Genomic DNA, 23948 nt, shown 5'->3' on the forward strand with positions numbered 1-23948 from the left:
TTAAGATTTCCCAGAGATCCAATAACAGATTGACCTAACCAAACAACGGAAATGGATGTAGACAAGCCTCAAGTAAAGATTAAACTACCAATTTGAAGATCTTGAGAAGCAATGCTTAGTTACCCCAAGTATTGGTGTGATTCTAATAAATGGCTAAGATTTTTCATAAGCGAAATTTGCATTAGATAGTTTAGATGGATCTATATTAACTGATGATCTCAATAAGCAAAAATTTTCATATGCTTGAGGCTTGAGCCCCTGTTCATAGATAGAGCCTACTATCCTTTCATGAAAGTACAACTAAAAGTTATAGTCCTAAGAAAGAATGATGTGAACTTGCATTGTAGACATCTTTGGGCTAGCGAAAGGTAGACGAGGTTTCTCCTCCTACTAAGGAAACATTCATGAGCATGCGGAAACATGATAAGGGACATGATTTTGACTCTTCAGCCATTGCATCGAAGCACATCACACACTCCCACAAACAAAAACACGGATGATCTCTCTTGGCTTTGAGTGTAATCTTGGTTCACATCTTGTTGAAGTAGATCTCACACAATCAACCCATTTTCTTTGAAACTCTTGCTATGCATGCACATAGAAAAACAATGGTGAAAGAGGCCCCACATTGTTGAAACTACTGCAAATCTCAATAAGAATAAGAGGCACCATAATGGTTTGATATGTACGTAATTGCCACATCACTTCAAATAAAACACTCTAAATTACCTGCTGAGGCTCAACCTCTAGTAGTGGACTCTTCAAATTGAGCTATACACAAAATCCTCTTGCTCAAAGGATCCTTTTTCATGCGCAGTGCATTTCTTTCTATGAAATAAAGCTCCCAATGCTGATTTGTGACAAAGGTGTGCATGAAAGGGAGAAAAAAAACCTTGCTTTCTTCAATGGAAGAAAAGTTCGGCATTGTGGCCATTGAGCAAGACAACTCGTGAACACGAAAAGATGCACTAGAACTTGTTATGGAGAACTTGTTGCAGTAAGTGTTCATCGCAATATGCTACAAAAACTACTCACACATTCATGACTTGTCACCATCATGCTGAGACACATGCAACTCTACTGCCACAGAGCCTAAAATCATCAAAGCTTCCAACCAATTTTGCAAGTGAGCTCGCAGGAAGACACCCGTCCTGCCGCCTAAAGAAAAGAGAAGTACCATGAATGTTCTACTTACATCTTTACTTGTTCCAAGAGCACCATCTCTGTCTCTGCATTTGCCCTAGCAAAATTCCTGTGCTTGTCTTTCTTTTCCAATTGCTTCCCGCCAAACTCCCAGGACTGTTGCAACATCAGCATCATCATCTCAAACTTTTTCAGATTGAAGCATGAAAAGAGGGCTTTGGCCATCTCCTCTTCTAACTGTGACGGAATCAAGCTCATCACTGCCATAGCTAGGTCAGATGGCAGGGCTGGTAACGCTAACAAAGGGGAGGAGAAAGGCCTTGCGAGATCGAAAACTACGGTCATGTCAGAGCAAAGATCTGTCAGAGATTCTTGTGGACTTGATCTCGCGTGCTCAAGTTCTTCCATTGTCACCATCTCCATCAGCTTGCCCTCTGCGTAAGTCATTCCACAGAAGAGAGCTACTTTCCAGAGTCCGTACTCATTCGCATGTCTGCATCTGCTGCCATTCTCCATTCTCTCAGTCGCATCGCCATCGCACCACTTTCTTCCCATTACGGTGACACTACCACACAACTACAGGGAATCAATCAAATGCTTAGAAATGCGATATGCACGCTCGATAACGAACGGTGAAGTGGCCAATTTGAAGTGGGTAGGTCCTGCCAATTTTGGGAAGGAGGTGAATTAAGGAGAATCTCAAAAGATGCTCGCAAAGCTTCAAAAGGAAAACGAGAGGAGCTGGCACGTGGTTGCACAGTTTCTTTCTAAGGAATCTGCAATGATGCTCAATTTGGTTTGAAACAAAAAAAGGTGCCAGCGAGACGTGGAGGAGGGAGAGAGAGATATATATTTCCCAAGGGTGGGCATGGTAAAAGATAACAAGGTGTGGCTCGGTAGTGTGCGAACAAGGGAGGAGGACGAGCAATATACGCAACCAGGACAGGGGAGGCCAGTAGTGTGCAGGTAGGGCAAGGGGGCGAGCAGACTCTCTCTCTCTCTCTCTCTCTCTCTCTCTCTCTCTCTCTCTCTCTCTCTCTCTCTCTCTCTCAGGCGTGCGCTACTAGAGATCTGCAGCATGGATAGGAAAGAGGCTCTCACTGCTGCATGTGCGCAAGTGGATCTCTCTCTCTCTCTCTCTCTCTCTCTCTCTCTCTCTCTCTCAGCTAGGGTGTACATTCTTTGTGTCTATTTCATAATCCAAGGCAGGCACAACAATGAAAGCCAAGTTGTGCGACGACAGGATGTACATCATATGGTGGAGCCGAGATGGATCCCTCTCTGTGCGTTCGTGCATGCATTTTAGGGAAAAGGTTAGCAGCTCCCACATGGAGCAGAGTGAGATATGAAGAGACATATATTTTTTCTCTCTGTTGTACAATCTAGGAGGCGAAGGTCGAGTGAGATTGACATTGTGACAGAGTGTGAAGAAGAGCATCGTGAGGAAGGGCACGGACGGATATCATGCTAGTTGCATGGTTGTGGACCAAAGAAGGTACACAATGTCTGAGAGCGAGCGCGCACACACACACACAAAGAGAGAGAGAGAGAGAGAGAGAGAGAGAGAGAGAGAGAGAGAGAGAGAGAGAGAGAGAGAGAGAGCAATGCCTTTGTTTATTCTGTGAGATGCATCCTGAGGCTAGAGCTGTTGTGTGTGCCTCAGTTTGGCTTGGCTCGGCTTGTCTCCACTGATTGTCGAGAAGGTGAAGTTTGAATGCGATACAGGATGGGGTGGTAGATTTGATATGCGATATGTGAGGGCAAATATGGAGAGAGGCAGATATGTCATGCGGAGAGAGAGAGAGAGAGAGAGAGAGAGAGAGAGAGAGAGAGAGAGAGAGAGAGAGAAACTGGCAGTCATGATGGCAAGGGAACGGTGGGGTCATTGCGTGCAAGAGGGGGATATTTATAGGCGAGGAATTTTTGGTGAGCTCTTTTCAAGAATCAGGCGAGCAGATTCCTAAAAAAAATCTCTCTTCCTCCTTCTCTATCTCTCTTGCGCAATTTTGCTAGTCTCCACTCCTTTTTCTTCTCTCTCTCTCTCTCTCTCAGACTGAGAGAGAGAGAGAGAGACAGAGAGAGAGAGAGAGAGAGAGAGAGAGAGAGAGAGAGAGAGAGAGAGAGAGAGAGAGAGAGAGAGAGAGAGGTAGAGATAGGCAATGAGGTAATAGGGAGGTTGAGACATAGACAAAGATATGCCACCTTTTAATTTGTCTCAAAAACAACAAAGACAAGGGTACTTGAAAGAAGAACATCCATTAATTAATCATAAAAAGGTTACATTTTATTGCACTTGCATTACATAGGCAAGAAGCGTTTATCTTCTGGAAGGCCCGGGAGTCACAGTAGTGCTGCCCTCAAGTGGAAAAAGAAGATTCACGTTGCCTAGCTACTGCGTCATTTGCTCCTTATCCTCCTCTGTGATGAGCCCAATCTTCTTCCAACAAGAGAAAGCGAATTGTCCCTTCTCGTTCAAGCTGAGCAAGGACCGCATATTGAGGTCTGTGCGGCAATGATAGAGGCAATACACATTGATTGTTGACTTCAGAGCCTCCTTAAACCATTCGGCTCCATACAATGCCTCTCCATTGGGAATGGATTCCATGGCATCGCACACAGACTTGATTCTATTCTCAAGATCGTCGATCATCGTGAAAACAAAGAGAAGTGCACCACGGTAGCTAGTGATGAACGGTTTCACAAAAATAATACAAGCAATACCAATTTATAGCAATTGTGGGAATATTAAATTATTGCTTTATTCACAATGTGACATATAAATAACCACCTTCCAAATTTGAAAATTGTTTGAAAAAAATTTCAACACAATGCACCGATATGTGGCCATCATAAGATAAAATTAGCACCTGATAGTATTGTCCATTTTGTGAACTGACATACAAAAAATTGGAAATGCCAAATGCTATGCATCCATACCTTGATAGGTCCTACCTCAGCTCAGTGCCCTGAATATATGAGCAACTGCCAAAATTGGTTGATGGATAAACATGTTCTCATTTTGGCTTAACCCTAGCACACGCAAATAAATAAAATACAAATGTTTACATGCAAGATATGGTTTTTGCTTTGTCATCCGTTCCATGAAGTCTCGACATGTGCAAGATGGTTGGTTGAAAATACAAACATTATACAACCTGACATGACTATCTTCACCTTTGGTCTCTACTTTGAAGACCTCATGAACACCTTCTTCCGCAGATATCTCTTCTATGACCTTAGCTCTCAGCACTAGCGCTAGACTGATCCTGCGAGCAACGTTCACGGAAAAGGGAGTCCGCTACCATACATGCACACCATCTCGCACTGTGGCTCATGCACTGCCTTGAGGAGTGGATGTATCTTTTGACTTGAAAGGGGAATTGGTTGTATTTTGTGTAGAAACAACCGGAATCAAAGTAGAGATTCCTTCTTTCCGGAACTCCACTTGATACCCCCCTTCATGAAATATTTGCAGCTCATCCTCAGATAGGTTGGTGCCCACTTGCACGAGCCAAATGTGTGGTGGATGATGAGGCTGGGGCTCAATGTTCTGGTCTACTATGTGGCAATGCAAGACATGATCCAGAAAAAACCAAAATCACTGGCACACCACACCATTCGGATGCTTTCGATCTCCTTGAAAAGATGGGGCCGGTATACCAAGGCTTGAACCTGCAATACTGCTTCCACACCTTCGTCCTCCTCTTGGATTTCCCCTACATGTGACTCTACTACCTTGTGGAGTTCGTCGTATGGCCTACATTGCCTCATTGACCTTGTGTTCCACTACATATTGCCCACCTGAACCTATACTTTGTTTTGGGGTTTGCGATATCCTTTCTTGTGCAAAGTTGATTTTACGATGTCTTCCACACTTCTTGAGATCTTTGGTGACCGAGTTGTACTCAGGCCTATGCGATGCATCATCTTCCACATTGATAACTTCATTTGTCTTGTGTTTTTGCCTTGATGTCTCCTTATCTCTTATCAATGGAGGCGGTTGTTTATACATTGGAGTACCCTCGGTAGCCTCGTTCACTGCTCTTATTACTTGACTGGGACGTTTTTCATGGCGTTCTGCAAGCTTCTGTATCGATAGACCCTTCCCAATGTGTTTTCCATGGCTGTATGAAATGGCCTTTGTGCTCTGTGAGATGGAATTTGCTAGGTCAATTGTACATGCATCATATAATGAAATGCGTTTACGAAAACCCTCCCCTGCTAGCCAGCTGCCATGCTTGCTCTTGGCAACGTTTGTGCGTGGAGTGTTTTGTCCATCAGAGCTTCTTTCTATGCATGTAACATTAATGGCCTAGTAACTTATGTGTAGCGGAAAATAGCATGAACATAGTGAGCATCTCATTAGAATAATTCCTAATGAGCATAGCAAGAGTGCTTGGCTGGAGAGAGCAACAAAAAGCATAACACCTAGTTATATAAGCATGAACAATACTTCAAAAGAGAGATAAATTAATCTATTGAAAACAGTTAAGGACTAGATTTTCATGGAGCCGGTCCCCCCTCCAAAAGCTTTGTATTATAGGTTTCCCCCATCAAGGGAGACATTTTACAATACAATTCTTTTTGTTCCTTCAATAACTAGCTATTGCAATGAAGATGGAAGCTTCAAGCACTAGACAAAACACTTATAAAACACAACATCAATTCCCTCACGGTCTCAGACCCAAGACCTCACACACCTTCGAAGATGGTGAAAGTTAGCGGGGTATGAGAGTAGATTGAGAGGAAGAAGGAGTAGTCTTATGAGAAAGATGTACATCTCTTCACATAATCACTTATATTAGCATAGCATATCTTATTAATTAGCATGTTAGAGGAGATGAGCATGCATTGAAGCTTGGCTCTTGGTTGGATTTGCATCACAACGCCAAGAGTTGTTGATGTAGGCCTCCCTTCTCACAATCTTGGAGTAGGTGATAAGCTTTCCATTAAAGCTTGAGAAGGAGAGAGAGAGAGAGTCTTCTTGCTTCACACATGAGCTAGTGTGAGTGTGTGTGAAATATTGCCTTTGAAAAATCAGCCCCCTCTCTCTCTCTCTCTCAGTCAACCCCTCTTGCTAAATCCTCTTGTTGGCACCTCATTGGACCTCTCCAAGCTTAGCCAATAGGATTTAAGAAGCATAAGTGATAGCCTTCTGACATTTGTCCCAGGCTTTCCCCTTTTGTGAGAGACTTAGGTGATTAATTAATGCAACTAAACTCTCATTGGACCCCTTTGTCTCCTAGCCAATAGGAATCAGGCAAGCCATTGGGCTGTTGAATGCTCATTGGACCCCTTGGGAGACTGTCCAATAGTCTTCTAGAGAGCTTAATTCTTATTCATTCTTTTATTAAGTGTTTTTAAATGAATCAAACTAGATTTACTCTAGCCTAATTCTCATTGGTCCACCTCCATGTCCATCCAATAGGATTTGAGTGCACCTTGTGGGCAATTCGCCTAGGGAGCTAACATGTGTCCCTCATTCCCTTTGTGTAAAGGGAGCCTGTGAGTGTGTGTGTGTGTGTGTGTGTGTGTGTGTGTGTGTGTTTCTCTATCATCCCCTACTTATAGGTCTCGCCCCCTCCTGTGTAGGAGCCTTGAAGACTTTTTTGGCACACTCACCAAGCATCCAAATTTACTAAGCTTGACCATTGGACACAACCTTTGAATTTTGGAACCTTAGCATTTTGGAAGTCTAAATGAGCTGAACCTTAGGGTCTTTAAAGCCCATTGTTGCACATTGTTCTTTTGCAGATGCCTGCCCCTTTGGATCCCTATTTTCCCTCCTTTGGATCCCTACTATGGCTGGTCTGCCAGCTTAACCAATATTCTAGCTTTTTCTCCCCTGGCACTTCCCCATATTAAATGATTAGTTTAACATGAGAAAATCATTTAGGAGAATTAGTATTAGTTATTATGACATTACCTCTCTCTTGAAATCATAGTCATCCTCGACTATGGGGTAGAGAAGATAAAGCCTATTCATTAGTCCTTTTTCTAGCGTGTAGAGGATCCCTATGTTACCCTACGACATCGTTCCAGAATGGATAACTAATCCATTTGGCGCTTGAGAGCCTAAGGCTGCCGCAACCATGTCTTCACATTAGTCCTATCAATCTTCCATAGCAGAGTGCTAGCTCTACTTGGTGTTTGGGAGACGTCGTCTTCGCAAACTTGATTCTAAGCATGCATACTACTTACTGTGCATAACAAAGAAAAAGAGAGTCTTATAAAAAAAAAACTTTGTTCATTTTAAACATTTGTACATTTGCTTACTCTAGGGAAGCATTGTAAGCATTGACAAGGTTTAGCTTATCCTTTAATTGTATGCCTTGTATCCATCTGGCATCTTCAAAAGGATAATTTTTTAACTTAATAAGATATCATCGGATAGTCTTATCGCCTCTTAATACCTTGTCTTCATGTCGGAGAATGGACCCAGGTTGGCACATCTCTTCTTGGTCCTCGATCTCCGGTGGGTCTTCAATAGTTGGTGCTTGAGGTGGCTCTCCTTTGTAAGGATGTAGTAGGCTCACATGAAACGCATTGTCTATGAGCCAATGGCTGGGCAACTTGAGTTGATAGTCCATCTCATTGATTGGCCTAACAATCTGGAAGGGACCATTGTACCTTCTTGCTAACTTAGCATAGTACTTTTGATGTCCTCGAGCCTTGGGAAATTTAAGTAAGACCCAATCATTTTCCTTAAAGGCTTGGCCTCTTATGTGCTTATCAGCAACAGCCTTTTGCCTTTGCTGTGAGATAGAGATAGCATCCTTAATCTTTTGGAAAGATTCTTGTATGTATCGGCTATACTCATCTGCAACAAAGATCTTCCCGTGTACTTTAAGTAGCAGGGGACGTTTGGACCTTCTCTCAGTTACCTCGAAAGGTGCTTTTCCGGTGGAAGTATGTACAGTGTTATTCTAGGCATACTCCACTAAGGGTAAGTACTTCTCCCATTGGGACCTTTAATCTACTTCTGTTACATAGGCTTTTAGTAGGTCAAGAATTTTTAGGTTTGCTATTTCACTTTGGCCATCCATTTGCGGGTGATAGGCCAAAGAGAAATTTAGCCTTGTCTCTAAATTCTCAACAAGACCCTGCCAGATACTCGTCATTCTAGGATCACTATCGGACACTATGGACATTAGCAAGCCATGGTACTTGAAGATTTGTGAAATGAAGAGGGTTGCCATTTGATGAGCTTTGATAGTCTTTTTGACAGGTATAATTAATGAGCTTGTTTACTGAACTTGTCTACTATCATCCATATTCATGTATTCCCATGGATAGACTTAGGCAATCCAAAGATAAAATGCATGGATATGCTCTCCCATGGTGAATTAGGGATTGGCAAAGGTTGAAGCAAACCAGGTTGCTTCCCTCTATCAAACTTCGTCTTTTGGCATACCACACATTTAGAAACATACTCTTGTATGTTTGCCTTTATGGTAGGCCAATAGAAATATGTTTCAATCCCTTTTAGAGTAGACTGAATCCCTCTATGCCCCGCATAAGGAGGAGCATGAGATTCATACATTACTTTCTCATGTAGTGAATTAGTAACGCATAGTCTATTTCCATAGAGAAGATAACGATCTTGTAAAGTAAATGGTTCCTCTTTCTTCCCTAGTGCAAGGGCTGAAATCACATCTTTAAGATCGGGATCAATAGCATACATGACCTATCATAGAAGATAGATCATTGTGAGTTGCTATGGAAACCGCATTCACTCTCGACTGTCTTGAGAGTGCATCGGCTACTTGATTATGCTTGCCAGCATAATCAAGTAATGTGAGAAATATGAAAATGAAATTGCAAAAGAAAATTTTCCCACCTCATTTGTTTGTCGGAGATCTTGGTCTGCGTCATGAAGTACTTAAGGCTTTGGTGATCCATTCTCGTAGAATGAAAGGAGTCCCCAATAAGTAGTGCTTCCATGAGTCTAAGGCATGTATAACTGCGAGGAGTTCCTCCTTTTCATATATGCCTAAAGCTTGCTCAATAGGGTCGAGCCTTTGACTTTCATAGTCTATGGCGTGCCCTTCTTGAAGCAAAACAGCTCCAAGGCAATCACCACAAGCGTCACATTGGACCTCAAATGGATTTGAGAGATCCGATAGTGTAAGAGAAGTTGAGAGATAAGCTTTACTTTAAGCTTTTTGAAAGCATTGTTCTCCTTGGTAGACCATGTATACTTAACAATTTTCTTTATTAGGTCATGTAATGGTCCTGCTATTAGTGAGAACTTTTCTATGAAGCATCTATAGTATGCCCACATACCCATAAAGCTTCTTAGTTCATGAAGATTTCTTGGATTAGGCCATCCTTTTATTACCTCCAGCTTTGATCCATTTGGATGCCATCTTGAGAGATAATGTGACCTAAATATTGAATCTCTTGTAAGAAAAACTCACTTTTATTTTGATTAATATAAAGTTTATTCTCTAGTAGAACTTGAAATATTACCTAGAGGTGCTATATTTCCTAGAGGGGTGCTGCCTATGTTCGTCTAGTGAATTAGAGTAGATGATAATATCATCAAAGAACACTCTAGTAAAGGTTTGATGAGGCTTGATAGCTTCTCCATCAAGTGGTTCAATGTGGCTGGTGCATTGGTCAAGCCAAAAGGCATGACTATATATTTGTAAAGACCAAACATAATGCGAAATGCGGTCTATGCGTTCTATGCAGTTTGAGAAGTCTACGGCTTGGCAGGCAGAGTCCGGTGTCAGTTGCGAGCACTACTGAGCTGGATAATTTTGGCATCATCTGAGAAGCTGATACAAGAAATAAATAACCGAGTGCAAAGGAAATGTCTTTTACCAGATGCAATCACTTATACTTCCATCTTGGGGGCATGTGGCACTATTCAGGACCTTGTTACGGGCAAGTAAATTCACGATGATATTGTTAGCTGAGATCTGTTGAGAGTAAACGTCGTGCTTAGCGGCACTGAGTTGGTCGAAACGTATACCATATGTTGTGCTTGGCATTGCCATGACCGGGGCTCAAGGCTGTGGCCGGGGCTCAAAAGGTAAATCAAGTGTAGTGCCCAAGGACCATAATCTAAAGGCTGCCCACATGAATTAAATGGCCGCCCAAAGGTGTTTTAGTAAGGGCTTTTGTGTGTGAAAGAAGAAAAATCATGACGGGCAAGCAGTGAACAGCGAGGGGCGGCTCAGGCAGCGAGAGACGAGCTCGTACAGGGCTGAGAAGGGGTCGGCTGAGGACGGCCAAGAGATGGGAACCGCCTAGCAAGATAGGGCGCTTCGTTCGAGGCTGCTCCTGACAAAAACCGTGCAGGTCCGAAATCCATCACTGCCACATCATAGAGGCAGTTTTTATGCTTCCCTTGCAACGACGACGCCGTCGTTGCTAAGGGAGGAAAGGGCTTAAAATAGGGGAGATTTTTTGAATGCGAGCAAGGGGATTTTGGAGAAGAACGTGAGAAGACAGGAGATTCAAGCTTTGAGAAGGTGCTCACTCTCTGTATCCCGAGCTTGGACAAGGAGCTCTCTCACTCTCGTTCTCGGCAAGCGAAGCTCAAAGAAGTAGAAGTTGAGAATAAGGGAAAGAGAAGCAAAGGCAAGGACGGTTCAAAGGAGGAAATCTCGGAGGCTCTCGCTTTCTCTCTCTCATCCATGGTAAGGAAGCGCGACTAACAAAAGGGAACGACGAGGAAGAGCTAGGGCATGAAGCAAGGGAAACAAAGACAAATCTCTCTCTCTTTCTCGCTCTTGTCCTTCGCTAGCAAAGGCTTGATTGTCCCTCTCGTGTTGGACAAGCAAAGAAGAATTCTCTTCATCTCTCTTTGTCGGTGCATGAGGTGAAGCGAGGAAGGAGAAGAAGAAGGTAATGGAGCCCGGCAAGATAAGGTACTCAAGAAAAAGAGAGTCAGAGCTCGGCAAGAGTTGGAGCGTGGCTTGCCAAAGGAGGATAAGGCAGTGAAAAAAACACAAAGCAGGAAGTTACAGGATAATTGGTAGTAACTGAATCTTGATAATTGAAGCAGTGAGCAGAATCAAAGCTTGCAGAATCCATGAGGTATTTGAAGCAGTTAAAGCGGCAGAGAAAAATTTCCATCACCGTCATCATTTTGAAGATTTATTGAATAGCTTATTAAGCCCCGGTGTCATTAACGGCCCGGTTAATCGTGTAAAGTGGGAGCTTAAACTCCTAGTTAGAAGATGATCCAAGTGCCCGTGCTGTTAACAGTCCGCCTTGGCTAAGGATTAAGTTGTACTCAACGCATTAATCAATTAATTGATGATTGTTGTGATTGCCAGAGTCAGTTGCATCTGTTGTTCTTGTTCTCTCTCTTTCACACCTCTCACAACCAGAGGCTCGGCGCCTGCCCGGATCACGTAGCGAACACATATCCCCCGACATCTTTGGTGAACCCGACGCGAAACAAACCGGGGTGGGAGGTAAAGATGGAGATGCCAGAATAGTTAAACCAGTTTATTGAAGATTTCAGTGCCAATGGATTTGATAAAAATCTGGCAGTTACAGATTTGCCAAAAATGATGGAATTGGTTCAGGGGTATGTACAAGAAGCAAAAAGCCATGCATATAAAAAAGCAGATTGAAGATGATGTAGAGCTAGCACTTTATGCTGTTCGGGAGCAGTATTATATTTTTTAGGGATATGATCCATAAGATTTTATTGCATGTTACAAAGCTGAGATGAAGAGCCAAAATGTTCCAAAAGATCGGATGATTGCAGCTTTTGAGGAGGTTGTAAACTCGGATTTTAAAAAGCAGATTCAAGAACTGGCAGAAGAATATCCCACACGGTGGGAGTATTTTGCAGAGGAATTTATTTACGAAAGCTCAAGGATTCTAGATTGGGAAATAAAGGAGATTATTGAACAAAATAAGGTTGTCTTCAGTAAAGGTGAAGGGGATCAGATGTAGATCCTCAACTATGATGAATTCTGGGAGCATATTTCTGCAAGAAGTAAAGCCAAAGAGAAATGCTAAGCTGGAAGTAGTAGATTCAGTTTCAAAGGAGCTTAATTTGAGCAATGAAGAAAAGGTAAACAATGAATTTAATGCTGGAACAGATTTATATGATTTTTTTTCAAAGATTGCTTGCATGGACACTACCTCTAATAATGGTTCCAGTGAAGACATAGACTGTACAGCAAGTGGTTCGCAAGTTGTTGACCTTGACATGGGTTATTCTGAAAGAGTTCATCAAGCAGATGAGCTTCTACAGGATATTACTGAAACTATTTGCACTATAGCCGAGCAGGAAAACATGTTTGTTGCAGATGAGTGCATAAACAAAGCTATTATATACACAGTAGCTGATGAAGTGACCAAGATTGTGGACCCAGCACAAGATGAGCCTAAGGATGTCAATGAACCTATGATTGCTACTAACAATATGCTTGCAGATGTTGCTGTCATAGAAGAGGATGCTATAATCGGTGAATTTTTGTCTAGATTTGAAGGAGATGTTTATGGCAGTATAGAAGAGCTTTCTGATGCGCATACCTCTTCAGAGGGGGTGCCAGATGAGCCTTTACAGTTCTATAATGTATTGCTAAGTGCAGATGAGGAAGCAGAGGATGATATGGATGAGTATGAAGATTTCTCAGAACATGTTGATTGTGAACAGATTATAAACTGGGATTTTGCATCTATGCTTGTACATGGGTTGCATGAGGAGATAACTCCTACAGTTTTGATTAATGTTGAGACTTCCAAGGGTGATTTTCTCGAGAATATTATGGATGAAGATCTACAGGATGAAGCTTTTTTTCATGATCAAGTTGAAATCCTAACAGGTGAAAATTCGTCTGATGATACAGGTCGAGAGACTCCCAAGGTTTTTCGTGATGGCTATGAAGCTAGAGGGGGTGATGATGCTAAATCATCCTTGGTACTGCAAAAGGTGCACAGGGTTTTTCATTTCCTTGGGAAATGTGCCAAATGTAGCTGGATTTGGATGTTATTCCTATTGATGCTTATGTCAGTGATGTCTTGGCTGCCAGTAAAAGGGAGTCAAGTTTCTTTAATGCTTTCTGGTAACGAGCTTAAGTTGCCAACAGTTTACAGTCTATGGGTGCTACACTATGCTTCAGGTGAAGCTCTAGTATATTGCGGAGCCCATCAATGCTATGTGATCTCGATGGTGTTTGATCCAGGAGATTCTAAGGATATTCATAAGCAGATTCAATATGGATGGATACTGATCAGTATGCATAGTAATTGTGTGCTATTTGAACCAGGGGTAGCTTATCTGCACCAGAAATTCTTGATGTTGATTGATACAGGAAATGTATGCTCATGTAGATGTTATGTTGCTCCAGTATTTGGGCAATTTCTTATTATCCCATTTGATATTGGGGGTTACTAAAGTGCAAGTTGCAGATGCAGAGGATACCAGATGCCTGATGTAGCAGACTGCATGGTACAAGGTTTTGTTTTCTAGATTATGTTAAGTCAGAAGAGTGTTTGGTTATGCGTTCAATAAGATTACATGGTTGGCTTCCAGTTGATTTCTTTGAATAATTGATAAAGTATCTTCACATATTTTGAGTTGGTTCTGCTACCAAAACTTGAGGTAAAGGACTTGACAGCCATTCCATGTGGAGATAGAGTAAGGCATACTTGAGCTTGATAGGGTTCCTTGAAGAGAGCTTAACGATCAGGCCGTGTGTATCATTAACTGGAGCACTTGAGTCTAGCGGGGTTCACTAAACAAGTTATCCATGATTGAATGCTTTGAAGATACGACAGATACAGTTCAAAGATTTTTTATGGACAACTACCTAATGATTAAGCTAGAACATTGATGATAGGGTATAAGCCTTATTCCATTTTTCATATATTTACCAGTTATGTGAGTCTGATGATGGGAAGAGCTTAAGGTACTTGTAGCAGATGCAGATTGAAGTGCTATTGGCACAGACCGGAGGCTGTGCAGGTTTAGAGGGGGTCGATATCATGCAGCTCCACTCCCATGCTAAGAAATATGCCAAGAATATGCAGATCGAGCTTATTGAAAGCCTACTTGATTAATGGTCAGTGATGAGGGCTTGTTAACAGGCCAAGTTTAATGATTAATGTATGCTAGAAACGGCTTAAAAGCGCCAACATATGCATTAATGATGCCAAAAATGATTAGGCTTGAGGTGAGAACAGATGGGAGTTTATGATCTAGAACTGTAGTGCTTGAAGTGCTCTACCAGCCTGTCTTTACGGCTTGTCGATTGAAGCTACGGTGAAGAAATTATGGCATATTGAAGTTTGAGTCGATTGCAAATCTGTACCGGATTGGGCAACTGTAGCTGAGGGGATAGAAATGAAGTGAATGCACGGGTCTGAAGTGCTTACTTTGTGGAGTGCGTCGGTCTTTTCATATCAGCGATCGGAGCTCCGGTTGCCAAGTTATTGGCCGTTAAAGATCCACCGGGGGCCGGATCCGCAGAAGTCCGGTCGGCTCGGTCGGGGTGCCATCTAGGAATTTTGGCCTCCTCAGCACGGTTTGTATGTGTTCTATGCAGTTTGAGAAGTCTACGGCTTGGCAGGCAGAGTCCGGTGTCAGTTACGAGCACTACTGAGCCGGATAATTTTGGCATTATCTGAGAAGCTGATATAAGTAATAAATAATCGAGTGAAAAGGAAATGTCTTTTACCAGATGCAATCACTTATACTTCCATCTTGGGGGCCTGTGGCACTATTCGAGACCTTGTTACGGACAAGTAAATTCACGATGATATTGTTAGCTGAGAGCTATTGAGAGTAAACGTCGTGCTTAGCGGCACTAAGTTGGTCGAAACGTATACCATATGTTGTGCTTGGCATTGCCATGACTGGGGCTCGAGGCCGTGGCCGGCTCGAAAGGTAAATCAAGTGTAGTGCCCAAGGGCCATAATCTAAAGGCCGCCCACATGAATTAAATGGCTGCCTAAAGGTGTTTTAATAAGGGCTTTTGTGTGTGAAAGAAGAAAACTCATGGCAAGCAATTAGCAGTGAACAGCAAGCGGCGGCTTAGGCAGCGAGAGACGAGCTCCTAAAGGGCTGGGAAGGGGTCGGCTGAGGATGGCCAAGAGACGGGAACCGCTTAGCAAGCCAGGGCGCTCCGTTTGAGGCTGCTTCTGATGAAAACCGTGCAGGTCCGAAATCCATCACTGCCACGTCATAGAGGTAGTTTTTATGCTTCCCTCGCAACTACGGCGCCGTCGTTGCTAAGGGAGGAAAGGGCTTAAAATAGGGGAGATTTTTTGAATACGAGCAAGGGGATTTTGGAGAAGAATGTGAGAAGACAGGAGCTTCAAGCTTTGAGAAGGTGCTCACTCTCTGTATCCCGAGCTTGGACAAGGAGCTCTCTCGCTCTCATTCTCGGCAAGAGAAGCCCAAAGAAGTAGATGTCGAGAATAAGGGAAAGAGAAGCAAAGGCAAGGAGGGTTCGAAGGAGGAAATCTCGGAGGCTCTCGCTTTCTCCCTCTCATCCACAGTAAGGAAGCGCGGCTAACAAAAGGGAACGAGGAGGAAGAGCTAGGGCATGAAGCAAGGGAAACAAAGACAAATCACTCTCTCTTTCTCGCTCTTGTCCTTCACTAGCAAAGGCTCGACTTTCCTTCTCGTGTTGGACAAGTAAAGAAGATTTCTCTTCCTCTCTCTTTGTCGGCGCATGAGGTGAAGCGAGGAAGGAGAAGAAGAAGGTAACGGAGCCAGGCAAGATAAGGTACTCAAGAGAAAGAGAGTCAGAGCTCGGCAAGAGTTGGAGCGCGGCTTGAAAAAGGCAGATAAGGCAGTGCAAAAAACACAAAGCAGGAAGTTAGAGGATAATTGGTAGTAACTGAGTCTTGATAATTGAAGCAGTGAGCAAAATCGAAGCTTGCATAATCCATGAGGTATTTGAAGCAGTTAAGCGGTGATAGCCGAGTTTCGAAAATCAAAGAAAAAAAGCTCATTTTCCCCCCCCACTCTCAGTACCCCCCCGGAGCTTATTCCCCCCCCCCCCCCCCCCCTCCCGCCCGATGGGCATTGGATAAATAACACCCTCTCTCTCTCTCTCTCTCTCCTCTCTCTCTCTCTCTCTCTCTCTCTCTCTCTCTCTCTCTCTCTCTCTCTCTCTCTCTCTCTCTCTCTCTCTCATTCTCCCTACATACCCCCCCCTCCTAATATCCTCTCTTCCAATTTACCCCCAGTCTCATTACCCCCCCCCCCCCCGGGCCAGGCGGAAGATTTGAAGAAAAAACCCCCCGACCCCTCTCTCGTGCTCCCTCGGTGTGAGCCGCATGGGAACCCCCCCCCCCCCCCCCCCCCCCCCTCTCCACTCTCCGTATTCCTACACTCACCCTTTACATTCCCCCCCCCCCCCCCCCCCCCACTCTCATTACCCCCCCTTGGCCCGCTAATATTCCCATCCCCGACCCCTCCTCCCTCCTCCCTCTTCCCCACCCGCTCGCCTCACCCTCCCCTCGGCCTCATTCCGCCCCCTCTTGGCCCGTTGATATATTCCCTCCATCCCACCAATTGACTTGTTTCCCTCCCCTCGTCCTCAAGCTCCCATGCAAGACAATAGAACCCCTCCTCTCTCTCTCATCCACGCATCTCCCCTACCCCCCCCCCCCCCCCCCCCCTCCCTCCTTCACTTCCTTGTCCGGCGGCCCACAAGGCACGGCCCTCCTCCCTCTATTCCCTCACTCTCTCTCTCTCTCTCTCTCTCTCTCTCTCTCTCTCTCTTATCCACACACCTCACCCCTCTCTCTCCCTCACAATCTCTCTCTCTCAGCCCAGCGCGGACAACACCCTCTCCCTCCTACTCGAGCGCTCAGACCACGCACACAGAAATCCTCTCTCTCTCTCCATTTCTCACGGACAACGGCAATACGACCACCCTCTCTCTCTCTCTCTCTCTGACCATACACACACAATCACCCCCCCTCTCCCCTTCGGTGCTGTGCGCTCAGTCCGCAGGACCACCCTCACGCACCGCAGCAGTACCATCAATACACACACACACACACACACACACACACACATACACACACACACCATACGCACACACACACACACACACCGCACACACACTCACACTCTCTCTCTACCCCCACCCTCATTCCCCCCCGCATCCGCCTTGCGCAGTAAAAAGCAGCAGCCGGCCGTCCGCCTTCAACGAAAAAAAACACAAAAAAAACAATATATATATATATATATTATATATAAAGCCCCTTCCCACGCACATTTTTCGTGCACACACATACATATACATACACACACACCCGCCCTCATGCACGAATACATACACACGCACACATATACGCACCGCACCACAAATACAAAGGAGAAAAAACGACTACAACATCGACGAATAAAGAAGAAGGATCCAAAGCACGCGCCGCCAGCAACAAAAAGAGAAAATGCGCCGAAGGCATGCCCCGACCGACTCCGAAAAGAAGTACGCTCGACACCGACCACCGGCAGCACACCATTCGTCGGCAACACGCAACCACGATGCCATCCCAGTAATTTATAGGTTATTTTCATCATTATCTTCAGTTTTTACCCAAGCCATTGTAAATTTCCATTTTTGTAAATATCCTCTCTCTAGGTGATGGTCACAAAGGCCCACCTAGAGATTCCCATCTTTTAATAACCTCCCAAAAACAAAGCAAGGGTCAACCACACCGGGCCCACCACTTGCTTTGTCTCCCCGATTAAGCTTACCCTAACCACACTGGGATTACCATAATCCAAGCAACCAACACCTATAAATTGGCACTGAGAGGTCACTATTGGGGGGGGGGGGGGGGGGGGCATTCATAAGGAGCCAAGCATTTGGTAGAGTGTAGTGGGAAGGATTGACACTATCATCATCACGGGGAGGGGGATTGTGTGTTGGGTTTGCCTTGGGAATTGCACCATGCGAAGGGAACCACATCCATCTCTCGACTCCAATGGTTGATGCACACACACACATGCATGCTCTTGGTAGTAAGTATTCACAATCGTTGAGTCGTCTTAGAGAACGCACCAAGTAGGTTGCACCACTTCCTCTCCCTACCTCTCTACCACAACGGCATGCCACTTTGTAAATATTTCAGAAATAATTCACCCTCACACCCCCGAATATCTCTCTCTCTCTCTCTCTCTCTCTCTCTCTCTCTCTCTCTCTCTCTCTCTCTCTCTCTCTCTCTCTCTCTTCCTTCGGTGTGTAAGTTTGTGGTGTTCATATCATCATGGTTTTGTGTCCTAGCCACTCAAAGCTAGGTGGTGCCCCTTGTTCACTTTACCGTGGCAGGGTCGAGGCGCGCCATTCGGCCCCCGGCGTTTTAGAAGCCGTCGGGGTTCGGGGTCCGCTTTGCGTCCGTCATTTGGTGCCCCCACGGAGGAAGGCTTTTCTAAGACCCTTTAGTTTACAATGCTGAAAGTGACGCCCACTATCAATCATGGACGAGTGGCTGAAGGAATTTTCTAACTAGAGGACGGAAGAAGAGGAGACAAAGGAGGCCCTAGCCGCCTTCATTGATGTGCTACTGCTAGGCTGTAGTGTCATCAACATTCAAGAGGTAAATTCTCCATCTCGTGTTGCTTGTTCTAACTATAAATCGAAAGCATCAGGTGGGAGATTGGTGAAGTGCCATCACTGTTGTCAACCAAGGCACACTGTCAACGAGTGCTAGCAACAAAGGCAGCGAAGGGGCTGAAGTCATCTACATCGACATTCATCGCGAGAAATCATTCACGTCAAGGAAGGAAAGCAAACGGTGAGACCTCTTTTCCCTAAAGAAACTGCAGTCAAGGATATAACTCCAAAGTGGCCTAAAAGGGCTGCTTGAGCCAAAGGCAAGGAGAAGATAGGCTAGTCTGGAAACACATGACCCCGAAGGGAGAAGCATCTGGCCAAGCAAGTGCTTCAAGCTCAGAAAGCCGGGTTGTATCCACTTTGTCAAGGAAGAAGTCATCCGAAGCTAAGTGGCGGAAGGTCGCCTACCGATTTGCTCAACGCATGCGAGTGCTACCAATCCACTTCGACAATCCAGAAGAAGAAGTGGTAAGAAGATTCCCATGTCCTAGAGAAGAGTGGTTCGGCTACTGCTCTCACTGTTTTGGGAAGTGAGTGGAGGACCTTCCTCCTCTCCCTGTACAACTTATTCTGAAGAAGCTCTCTACCATGGGAGAAACCCAGTGGGCTGGAGATGAGCTGCAACTGAATGGAGTAGAATTCATGCAACATGCCGATTACGGAAATTACTTGCAATTGCTGTTAGCCAAAAGGCTCGGAGTGGTCAGATGCGTCGCCATCACCCTGTACGTGCTGAGCAACGAAGGAAAGGTAGAGCCCATGAAAGGCGACACCTCTTGTGGATGTGTCGACTCATCAACACTGGCACGGTAAGAGTATAAGTAAGTATTCCACCCTCTGTGCATGATGAAAAATGGGCCGACGACATTCCCATTTAGATTCTTGCAGCATATGCATGTAAATATCTATGTAGATAGAAAAGTCTTCTACCAAGAGAAGATCGTATACCTATTTGGTGCGGTGGTACTAGGAGAAATCCTCAATTCCCCGAACCCTATCATTCTCCCCATATTAGATTACCATCATTCCTTTAATGTCTCTATTTTTATCCTGTTTTAACCTATCCATCCACCCCTGTAAAAAGCCGCTATGAGCCGCTACTGTTGATGTAAAAGAAAAGAAAAAAGAAAAAAAAGGTTTGTAATTTCCTGAGTCACCACCATGGCAAGTGTTTCTTTCCCCATGTTCAGTGGAAAGAAGGGAGAGGATCTCACCATCGACTTTTTGGATGATTTCAACATTGCTTGTGTCGTCTCCAACAAAGATGATGACGTTTCACGACTTAGAATTTTTCCTCTACTGATGAAAGTAGAGGAAAAGTCTTGGTATAATTCATTGCCCCAGGCTACCAACAATGCATGGGATGTGTTAAGGGCTGCTTTTGTAAAGAGGTTTGGTGGAGGCACAACCTCAGAGAAGCTATGGCAGCTACTGATAGAATTAAATCAAGGAGGCTCGCTGGAGTATGCCACCTACGAGTAAAAGTTTCTGGACTTATGGGAGAGATGGGTTGCCACACTGGAGGAAGGCAAAGGAGCGCCTAATTTCCTAAAGAAGGACCGTTTCATTGTTGGTCTATGGTCGCCGCTTAGAGAGAAGGTGAAGGGAAGGTTTCCTGCAACATATGAGTTGGCAGTGGAAGTAGCCCGCCTTAAAGACAAGAAGCTGCGCATACAAGCAAGAGTGAACGAGTCAGAGGAAGCGAGCTTGGCCCGACCAACCGCTGCAACAGCCAATCATAGAGTCCAACCACAAAAGGCATCAGAAGAACAGCAAGACCTGCTGAGTCGCATCACCACCCAACTAGAGAGTTTATCTGTGCATCTAGTGCAGCAAGGGCATGCAATTGGCAGAAACCCAGAACAAGGAAGGGGACAATGAAGGCAGAACCCATAGTACCACAATTACAACTGCGAGGAAGATGGCCATAGAATGTACTATTGCCCACACCCGAGGAGGCAGAATTTCAATAGAGGGGTGAGACAGAGTCAGATCTCTCCGCCAAGAGCAAGACCACCACCACCTAGGCAGCCAGGACCAATCCCACTGGTCCAAATCCTTCGACCACCTGTACAACAGCAACCACCACCCCAACCTCTCATTCCGCCACTACCCCCACCACGTGCTATGAACCAAGCGGTGAGTGTTATTAGCTTGGAGGCTAAAGGGAAGGCGAAGGTAGAAGAATCAGCTCGAGAGAAGCACAAAGGAAAGGCAAAGGTAGAAGAAGTGGATGCTATGGGAGTGAAGCGTGCGAGGCATGAGGAGGCATCTCAAAGAGAAGAGAAGATGAAAGGGAAGGCCGAGTCTAGCAAGCAAGCAGCTAAACCACGGCGGAAGATAGACATCGTGGACTTCTCACTAGGTGAGTATGAAAAACCCTATGACTTAGTTTAGGATGTGTTAATGCAGGGCCCGAAGATAACTTGGCCCCAATTACTCCACCTTGCACCCAGAATGAGGAGGAAATGGACGAAAATGGTAAGTACCAGGAATCAAGACCCAGGATAGCTGGGGCTATCTCTGGGAGGGATCTCGACGACATCCTGCCAACCATGGACGCTCACAGCAAGGGGCAATGGATTTCAAATGTCTACATAGATGGTGGCGCGCAAATATGCGTCATGAGTGAAAAGATGATGCACCATCTAGGTCTAGAGGTAAGTAGGCCGGCACCTTGCTGAGCCAAGATGGCAAACAGTGTAAGAGTGAAATGCGTAGTCATTGTAAATGCGGTCAAAGTAAAAGCATTCAATACAGAAGTGGAGGTAGACATCTTCGTCATGCCACACAAAGGGGAGAGCTACCCCATCATTCTTGGAAGGCCTTGGCTTATGGCTATGGAAGCTAAACAAGACTGGAGCACCGGGATGATCCAGATGAAGGATGCTAAAGGGAAGTCCATATTCTACGACATGAGGACTTGAAAACAACGCAACATGATCTTGGAGGCTTCAGAAGACAAGTCCACCAGCGAGTACTCGTCTACCTCAGGAGAAGAGACGACCACCACCGACGGAAGTGACAGGAGCATCGAAGTAATGGGAGTCATTCTTAAAGACCCAAATAGATTAACAAAATCTGAAGCAACCTTGGCAAACCAAGAGGGATCATCAGGTATGCAGTCCTTGGAGGATGCAGGTAAGCTACAAAAAATGCTCTCAAATGAGTTAACCAATGAAGAAAGGAAGGAGTACGTATCCATGTTAGGTAACTTCACTATTTTGTTCATTGATGGCTATGATAAGATCACACGAATTACAGTAGTACAACACCACATAAAGCTCAAGGAAGGCAGTAAATCCGTAGTACAAAAGCTCAGAAGACTTGGAGTAATCCAACAAGAAAGAGGCATTGCTTAAAGAAGTGAGAAGTTTGCTACAAGCAGGTTTCATCTATCCTGTCGAAGACTTAGAATGGGTCTCCCCAGTAGTAGTCACACAAAAAAAAATGGTAAGTGGAGAGGCTGTGTGGGTTATAAACCTCTCAATGCAGCCACGAAGAGGGACCACTTTCCCCTCCCATTCCAGGATGAAATACTCAATGAAGTGGCAGGTCACGAATGCTACACAGTATGCGATGGCTACTTAGCATTGCGGAGGAGGATCAGAAGAAGACAACCTTCATCACATCTTCGGGATGTTTTGCCTACAGAGTGATGCCGTTTGGCCTCACTAACGCCCCGGCCACGTTTCAACGCTATGTGACTTTTGTTTTCCAACCCTACTTTGGAACATCAATACGGGTTTTCATAGATGATTTTTGCATTTATAGCTCACAAGCCCTTCATTTAAGAAAATTCTATGATGGCTTAACCAGGCTGCAAACCTTGGGTGGCCAACTCAACGTGGAAAAGTGTCACATTGGTGAGAGCAAAGTCACTCTCCTTGGTCATGTAATTTCAGCAAAAGAAATAGAGGCTGACCTGAGCAAGATTCAGGCTCTAGTATCTTTATCATCACCCACCACTGCCAAGCAGCTGGTTTCTTTCCTTCAGAAGGTAAGATACTTAAGCAGGTTCATTCACCTGCTATCTCAAGTGGTCCTTCCCCTACAACAACTCACCCAGAGGGATGTCTTCTCATGGAGTGAAGAGAACGACTGAGCAGCAGTTTACTGAGGTGAAGCAAATCCTAGCTAAGCTTCCCACTATTTCACCTCCTAAGTGGGACGAGCCATTTTATGTGAACCCTAGTGTGGGAAATGATACACTAGGAGCAGTACTAATGCAAAGGGACCCCAAAACTTCTTTCATACGCCCTATTTACTTCTCTAGTTGGGTCATGACCCCATCAGAAAAAGGATTTACCAAACTAGAACACATGGTTCTGGCACTAATGTTTGCAACCACAAAGTTCCGATCCTATCTCTTGCCTAGACCCTTTGTAATCCTGCCAATGGAGGAGGTTTTCCCATATGTAATGCGACAAATGGATGTCTCATCTAGGATCTCAAAGTGGTTAATTAGACTACAAGAGTTTGACTACACCATGAAAGTAGAAAACTCCACCAGGGCTAGTTTAGCGGGAATTCTCACTCATCGCCATTATGAGAATAAGCTGAAGGTCAACACGGAAGCAAAGGAAGGAACACCAACGATAGAGAGTCCTAAGCTAGAGAGAGCTCACTCTCTTTTCTTTGACGGAGCATACAAGAGAACAATGGATCAGTCTGCAGCAGGCATGGTCATTTTCAATGAACAGCAAGAAAGAGTATTCTCCATGGGGCATATTACACTCCCACTCCAACAATGAAGCAGAATATGCATCCCTAATCCTTGGGTTGGAACAATGTATTTCACAAAGAATTCAGCGCCTAAATGTGTTCGGCGACGCTTTGCTTTTGATAAGGCAGATAAATGGCACCTGGGAGTGCAAAAATCAGGTTTTACTTGGTCAACTTCTCCAAGTTAAGGACCTTCTAAAGAAGTTTGAAGCAGTGAAACTCTTCCATGTGCCCAGAGAAAAAAATCAAGAGGCAGATGCACTAGCTAAAGAAAGAATACAAGACATTCCCGTAGGAGCAATCAAATTAAAACTACCCCTCTTCCAAGGTAGTGATGCTATGCCTGATATCATCAGTTTTCTAGATACAGGAGAATGTCCAGTAGGACACACCAAAGGCCAAAACCAATGGCTGGTAAGGAAGGCTACTAGGTACCGCCTTATAGACGACCACTTGTATTGTAAGGGCAAAGATCAAATTCTCAGGCGGGTGCCAAGATCTAGTGAAATCACAGAGGTAATTTCA

The 23948-nt window shown here is 44.7% G+C and overlaps 1 protein-coding gene across 1 annotated transcript; it reads right to left on the bottom strand.

Moving 5' to 3' along the window:
* Window positions 1-788: 788 nt before the first annotated feature.
* LOC147460577 (uncharacterized) lies at window positions 789-1766 on the bottom strand. The gene has a single exon (XM_086498956.1). The coding sequence runs from the start codon at window positions 1696-1698 to the stop codon at window positions 1192-1194; it is 507 nt and encodes a 168-aa protein (XP_086355082.1). The 5' UTR covers window positions 1699-1766; the 3' UTR covers window positions 789-1191.
* Between the last annotated feature and the right edge of the window lie 22182 nt (window positions 1767-23948).

This window comes from Adiantum capillus-veneris, chromosome 3 (assembly GCF_014529385.1).
Source record: "Adiantum capillus-veneris isolate H3 chromosome 3, ASM1452938v2, whole genome shotgun sequence".
NCBI lineage: Eukaryota > Viridiplantae > Streptophyta > Polypodiopsida > Polypodiales > Pteridaceae > Adiantum > Adiantum capillus-veneris.

Excerpts from the sequence above, each read along its gene's own strand:
- LOC147460577 (XM_086498956.1), bottom strand. The coding sequence starts at position 1,698 with ATGGGAAGAAAGTGGTGCGATGGCGATGCGACTGAGAGAATGGAGAAT.